Raw genomic sequence first — 7,802 nt, forward strand, 5'->3', positions numbered from 1 at the left:
TGACACCTAGTCTCTTCTCCCACCAGTCCACAACCTCTTCCTCTGAAAACCAATCCAATAATTGACACCTAGTTCCTTCTTTGCTAACATTGAAATCTGCAAACAAAAACCAGTTATACAACATGGAACTTGACATAAACATGGCACAAAGTTAGATCAACAGAAAAAAAAACTTATAGAAGAGAAACTTATAAGAGTTTCTCATATATTTTCTCACCAATGCATCAAACTTTGGTTTATATTTAGGAGCAATACTGTAAACGTACTTAGAAACCTCAATCTCTGAAGCAAACAAAAAAACATCAATGAAAGCACTACACGAAAACATGTCATTTGTAACCAACAGTCACTAAGTCGGTATGTGCGACTATTTAAGGACTGTTGTAAACCGTCGCTAATATTTGGTCGCAAAACAGTCGCTTCTTTGCAACACATTGAAGACAAGGGTTATGGTCGTTAATTGGCGACTACGGACAGACAGCAAAATACCGTCGTAATTAACGACTATACAGTTACTCATTTATGGAGTCGTAAAGTACGACTTGGGTCAGACGAAATGGGAGTCACAAATTAGCTACGTTTCGAAGACTGATTAAATATAGTGTTGAGGCTGAACTTTTAAAAATCTGAAATTTTGGTCCTAAAGTAGTCGCTGTTTCAGTCACAGGGTAGTCGCTGTTTCAGTCACAAGGTAGTCGCTGTTTCAGTCACAGGGTAGTCGCAAAGGAGTCAGCATGTTTTGTGACTGACTGAAGACTAAGTATTTTTAGTCCCAAAATCGTGATGTATATACAACGAATTTGGTACTGGTTTGTGGTTTTTTAAATTGTAAATGGTCGCAAATCAGTGAAACTATAGCTAGTAATTTGGGACAGTATACAATTAAATTTGAAAAAAAAAACCTGAATCTAAATTAAAATCCCGAATGTGAATGATATTAACCAAAAACATACAAATCATTCAATGATCATATCCAGAAAATAGTTTTAGGCTAAGGGAGATAGAAATACTACTGCACAATCCAAAAAATAGTTATATAGGCTTAAGAGAGATATAATTAGTTAGTTAAGCATGAGAGGATGATACTGACAAAGGTGAAGTGGTTGGTGAAGTCGCTGGTGAAGTGATTGGTGAAGTAGATGGTGAGCTAGCTCCTGAAGTTGTTGGTGTGGGTTGGTTGACATTGGCCGATGTGGCTGGAGTGATGTTGACTGCTGGTGCTGCTGAGGTGAATGGCGCATGGGCTGGTGGTTGAGTAAACAAGAATTCTGCAAGCCCGGGATCACTGGTCTTCAAGTAGGATACGAGCATCTCCAAGGTTGCAGTGCGGTTTTGAGCGTTACGTTGCTCCTCATCACGTCTAGCATCTTCTCTGACACGTCGAGCATTTTCTTCATCTTGATCAGCGAGCTTACGACGAGCAACCTGGAGTTGTTCTTGAATCTCTAACAGCGAAGTTGGACTAGTGCTTGGATAAGTAGCCTTTCTCTTCCCTTTGGTGATTATCTCCAAGAAACTTCCAAGTCCAAAGGGGGTTCCCTTGGCATCTGTTACACTCCACTAAGACAGAAGAAGAGATGATCATTCACAAAACAAACATAATTAACAGAAAAAGAGAAAAGCATTAACAAGACAAACATAATGAAAGATTCATGATTATAAGTTGTTATGTACAAACCACTTATAGAAATATCACACAAAACCAGATAATAAACATCGAGGATTCTCAAGCATTAGTCAAAAGTATATCAATAGCAAGGATTCTTAAGCATGAGTCAAAAGTATATCAATCAAAATCAGATACTTAGCTTAGCAAAATAAGACAATTATCATAGGCAAAACAAAGACAATTGTACAGGAAATTACCTTTAAGAAAATGTCATCTTTTTGTTGAATGGTTGCATAAGTAGATTCCGGCGAGGAGTGGTCTGTACCATCAAAATCCATTTGAGACATTACCTCTTCTATGTTCTTCTCATATGTCTCAACAACTTGTTTGGCCTTCTGATCAACAAAACTTCCATCTGCCTTCGTATGTGTTGCGACAAACACCTCTCCAAGCGAGACAGGACGTCCCAATTTTTCTTCCTACAATGGATAAAAAGAATGTTAATTGTGGTAATATTTAAATGAAATAATTATAGTTAGTTTAAAGCATTTACCATCTCTTGTTGAATCTGCAAGTAAGATTTCTGGCCGGATAGATGTTTGTGGAGTCCAAGACCGCCACGATCAGAAGTACGGGCTTGGGATGCATTAGAGCTCTTCTCCTTAGCTTCGGGTGTGTCCCAATGCTCTCACATTTGTCTCCAAAGCGTAGGATTGATCCAAATCGGTGGCTCAGCATGCGTCTTTGCTTGGCTTACAATTCATTTCATTCTTTTTTCGCTATCTTCAAAAATCCTTCTCTCACAAGCTCAGTAATCGCAACATCCCAGTTGTATTTCCGCTACACAGTACAACAATGTAAAGTTAGTGTCAAGTACTTAAACAGAAGACAAACTCGTTAACTTAGAATAGTAAAAAAATAGAAACTGTGTCACATATTACCGCAAAGGATCTAAATATCTCTCTCGTATGTGTAAGGGCGTAGCCTCCTCATTTTCATTTTCATTGTGTTCATCCTCATCTGAAGACGACGACGAGTAGTTACCACAAAATTTGTCTTCTAGATCAGCGTCGTTGATTTCAAAATCAATTTCTTCATTAGGATGATTACCATCTACGAAATTATCAATTATGATCTCCTCTATTGTATATGTCATTCCATCATCAACTGTTTGCTGCAATATAACAACCTCCTTTTCTTTTAAATTTCCTTGTACAGCATGCCTTGGATTAACTTTCACAACGTTGAGCCAAAGTTTTCGAGGTCGTTTAGTGTGAGGATATGAAAAATAACAAACTTGATCAGCTTGAGAACCTACACGTCAAAAAGAAGTTTCCAATTAAATGTATATATATATATATATAAATATATATTTTAAATAGAACAATACCTAATATAAATGGTTCATAATGTTGGTATCTCCTTGACGACAACACGTCAACAATGCCTCCATCACGTATTCGAGTGCCTTTGTTAATTGTAGGGTCATACCATTCACAATAGAAAAGTGTGATCTGTAAATTCAAAAATCTTGGATACGTAAGCTCTACGATATTTTCCACGGTCCCGTAAAAATCGTCCTCGTCAGATGCATTAGAATAAGTTTGTCCTCGGACACATACCCAATAATTCATTGTTTTTTTAGTGAGACTGTGAGCTTTGGTGTGAAACAGATAACCTATTGTAAAATATATTGGCCATGAATTGACTTTATTTTCAGGACAGTCCACGACTTCATGGACCCATGGAGGAAAAATTTCAAAACCAGCACGCACCTTTGTAATATTAGTAAACAAAATTTTAAAAGACAATATTTATCATGTTGATATAGTGGATATGAGTATAGTCATCCATACATATTGCTTAATCCAGTCATGGAAATCTTCATCTCTTTTCAACCTCACATCTTCATCAGATAGTCCTGGATATTCATATCGAATTTGCGCCTCCAACAATCTGTGTTTTGTCAACATAAAGTAGATATATTAACGTTTACCTAAGAATATATGGTTATAATTAATTTTGGTGAATTGCAAATACCTCTCATGTGACTGGAGGCATTGTTGACGTGTTGTCGTTTGGGAATCTAACATCTTCTTTTACCCATTTTAATAAAGCCTCTTTCGCTTTGGTTTTCAATCTCCAAATAGGAAATGGGGCTCTCCCTTGAGCATCCAGATGTAAATCTTGCCGGCAACAAAATCTTGCAATATCTAATCTTGACTTCACGTTGTCTTTCGATCTGTCTTTTATATTCATAGCAGTGTACATCAAGTTATCAAAGACATTTTTCTCGATGTGCATCAAATCCAGGTTGTGCCTTAAATTCAGATCGACCCAGTACAGTAACTGCCACAATATGCTTTCTTTATGCCAATTATGCCATCTTCCGTAGCCTTTAACTTTCTTTTCGTGACCATTCCCACCGCAGACAGATGTTTTAGGTGCTTTGGCTTTCCTTATACGCTCATATATAGCTTGACTAGTTAGAGATGCAGGTGGATAGTCATTCAATGAATGTTTTCCCTTCAAAAAGTCCTTTTTATTCTTCCGCACCGGATGACTTGTAGGAAGAAATCTCCTATGACAGTCAAACCAACATGTTTTCCTCCCAGATGGTAATTGAAAAGCACCAGTGTCATCCATACAAATTGGACATGCTAATCTTCCATGTGTAGTCCATCCCGACAACATATCGTACGCTGGAAAATCGCTTATTGTCCACATAAGAACAACTTTCATGTTGAAATTTTCATTTAGTGAGATATCATAAGCCTCAACCCCATTATACCATAACTCCTTTAACTCATCGATTAATAGTTGGAGGAAAACATCAAGGTTGGCTCGTGGGTGGTTTGGTCCGGAGTTCAGAATCGTAAGAAATAAATACTCGCTGTTCATGCACGTATCTGGAGGTAGGTTGTATGGAGTTAAGATCACAGGCCACAAAGAATGATTTTTGGACATCCCAAACGGATTAAAACCATCTGTACATAACCCAAGGTAAACGTTTTGCTTTTCTTTTGCAAATGTGGGATGTAAATGTTGGAAATTCTTCCATTCTGGCGCATTAGATGGATGACACATTACTCCATCTTCTGAATCATGCTCAGCATGCCATCTCATTGATGATGCGGTCTTCTCTGATTGGTACATCCTCTTCAATCTATCAGCAATAGGTAGATACCACATACAAATGAAGGGTATTCTAGTTCTTCCCTCACTAGTTTTGTACCTTGGTTTTCTACAGAACTTGCAATGATCCAAATTCCCATCTTCTTTTCAGAAGAGCATACAATTCTCTATACATACATCAATTGTACGGTATGGCAATCCTATCTTTCGCACTAAAGTCTCTGTCTTGTAGTATGAACCAGTAGCTTGATTACCCTCTGGTAAAACCTCCGTAAACAATTCAGCCCAATCGTCCATGGATGCCTCAGACAAATTATAGTCTACCTTGATGTTCATGAACCTAGACGCCAACGATAGTTGCGAATGACCTTCATGACATCCATCATAAAGTGGAGTATTTGCAGCATCTAACATGTCGTAGAACCGTTTCGCCTCTTGAGTAGGTTCTTCTTGAATATGATCATATCCACTTTCATATTCATGATACTCATTAAAAGGTGTGGTACCATGAATGCATCATTCACCATCTCAGCATATACATTTCCCTCAAATCCTATTGGTTGACTACCATGATGACTACCAGTACTAGTATAACCTGTATTAGGATAATGATTACTGGTTCCTACCCCTAGCACATTATAATCTTCTCCATGTTCAGACCATACATAATAATTTGACATAAATCCTTTACTATACAAAAGATTAGATATTGTCGTACCATGCAAAATAACATCATTCTGACATTTTACGCAAGGACAATAAAACCTACCTCTACTGTTTTGTGCTAAAGGCTGGCTGTTTGCGAAATTTATGAACTGCTCCACCCCTGCCAAAAAAGTTTTAGAGATATTATTTGTTCTTCCGTCGATCCGATTATACATCCACTCTCGAGTTGAATTCCACGTAGTTTTTTCACCACTCTTTTTTAAAAATCACTTTTTTTTTCTTTCCCTCTACAACAAAAACTCTTTTTTCTTTTTTTTTTCTTCTCCTCTAAAAAAATCACTCTTCTTTTTTTTTTCTGACTTTTTTTTCTTTCCTCTTTCTACTTACACACTAATGAGAGTGATATGAATGGAATGGTGAGAGTGATATGTTATATATAGTATAAACTTTGCAACTCCTTTGCAACTACCAGTGAAACGGTCACAAATTACGACTCTTTTGTCACTCGTTAACCACATAGAGGCAAAATAAAGGTCACAAAAATTCAGTACAAAAGCAAACTTCAACATTTACCACGTTATTTACCGACATCACTGACCAACTTCTTTGCGTTGCATTTGCGACTACAAATAAAAGAGTCGTAAACTACGACTACTTTACCACTCTGTAACAACATAATAGAGACAAAATAAAGGTCGCAAATGTTCAGTACAAATGCAAAACTTCCACATTTACCACGTTTGTTACCGACATCATTTACCGACTGATTTGTAACTATCAATGTTAAAGCAAAATATAAGTGGCAAATACGTCGTGCTTTTAAGACATATTTGCGACGCGTGTTGCCGACTAAATCATCAGTCTTTAATTCGTCATCAATTGCGATTATTTTGCGACTAACTCTTTATTGTCGATAAATTGTTTCAAATCAGTCGCATAATAGCAACGGTGTTGCAACTGTATTTGGGTGTCGTAAATTTGCGACTCATTTACGTCCAGAATATTCTTCGTCGTGAGTACGTCGCAAATATGTCACCAAACGGTCACAAAAGTTTGCGACTAAAAATTCAGTCACAAAAAGTAGTCCCAATCTGCAGGTTTTCGTGTAGTGAAGATACAACTTAGCTTCTTCGAGAATCAAAATAAGGCAAGAAGAAGACTTACGCTTGATAACTACATCCAAACTAGTAGAAGGATTAAAACCTAACCTCGAATCTGACTTCACCTCAACTATATATGCAACCGTCTTCACGATCTGATGTTCAATTCTCACCATACCGTTCCTCCCTTCCACCATCGAAAAGCCTCGCCGAAAAGGATTTCCCAAAACCATCCTTACATTAAATTAGGAAAAACCCCAACACGAAGGATTAACAAAATCATAATAATATATGAATGACATACACAAATCGGTGAACCCTAAGAATTAGGAACAAACTCACCGACTAAGATGTGGAAACAGCGACAGACCAAGGACAGTGATGGATTTACGCATATGAAGATGGCATGACGAAGGAGATCCCTAGCGAATCGTCTCTTGCGATATCTTCTTCAATTGGTTCGGCGATAGAGACTGAATGGTGATGAGATCTGGAAAAAAAGTAGATCTGAAAAAATGAGAAAATATGGAGAAAATTAAAATGAGGAAAGAGGAGAAGAAGTTAAAAAAATAGATGAATTGGATCTATAAACATACGTCAAATTAGGGGTCTTACCAGAGAGAGAGATGGTGGAATTGGATCTGTAAGAAGGACGACACAAACCGGACTTCTTGAGAGAGAAGAGAATCATTACAAGAATATTGCGACTAAGGACTAGGGAGAGTGAGAAGAATAGGAGAGATTTAGTGAGAGTCGAATGAAAGTTAGAAAATTGTTTGTCTCTCTCTTTACCTGTGAGCAAGAGACGCTAAGTGACCAAAGAGACGAGAGTGAGGCAAAAAATTTCCCAATTTTTAGATTTCGCAAAAATTTACCCCCAATCTTAATTTTCAGGCGGAGCTATTAATTTTAATTCCCGCTATTCAATTGTATAGTGTTTAATCAATTGTATTTGCAATTGAATAGTATTCGTATAGAACTTCGAACTATAAAAATATTAACACGCGTACTTTTTTTTTCCATAAGCCCTAATTTATAGCGTTTCAATTTTAACAAACGCTATAACCTATACAGACTTAAGTCAATTATAGCGTAACTATGTTAATCACTATTGTATAATGCTATTAATGCACCATATTCTTGTAGTGCCTCTCCATCACCTTTATTACTTCAGCAATTTTATCTAACTTTGAACGGTACGTTGGCCACTCCAATGACAGTCTATAGCTGCATATACTTGTATTCTCAGCTATCGCCCAGAAAGATGTGCGTTTTAACAGGTCCATGTCAAC

At 37.2% G+C, this 7,802-nt stretch overlaps 1 protein-coding gene across 8 annotated transcripts in view; it reads right to left on the bottom strand.

Moving 5' to 3' along the window:
* The window catches only part of LOC104760458, a 9,873-nt gene extending 2,412 nt beyond the window's left edge, over positions 1-7,461 (bottom strand). The window contains exons 1-10 of one of the 8 annotated variants that reach the window (XR_002036449.1): positions 7,126-7,459; positions 6,853-7,017; positions 6,619-6,744; positions 3,650-6,501; positions 3,466-3,565; positions 3,000-3,123; positions 2,551-2,923; positions 2,163-2,449; positions 1,867-2,088; positions 904-1,560 (exon numbers count right to left, since the gene is read on the bottom strand). Coding sequence is in view for 2 of the 8 variants with exons in the window: in XM_010483382.2 (XP_010481684.1) it covers positions 1,066-1,560; positions 1,867-2,088; positions 2,163-2,165 (720 nt within the window). In the remaining 6 variants the exon portion in view is untranslated. The other 7 variants (XR_002036448.1, XR_002036447.1, XR_762925.2 and 4 more) reach the window with 7 other exon arrangements.

This window comes from Camelina sativa, chromosome 18, assembly GCF_000633955.1.
Source record: "Camelina sativa cultivar DH55 chromosome 18, Cs, whole genome shotgun sequence".
NCBI classification, from domain to species: domain Eukaryota; kingdom Viridiplantae; phylum Streptophyta; class Magnoliopsida; order Brassicales; family Brassicaceae; genus Camelina; species Camelina sativa.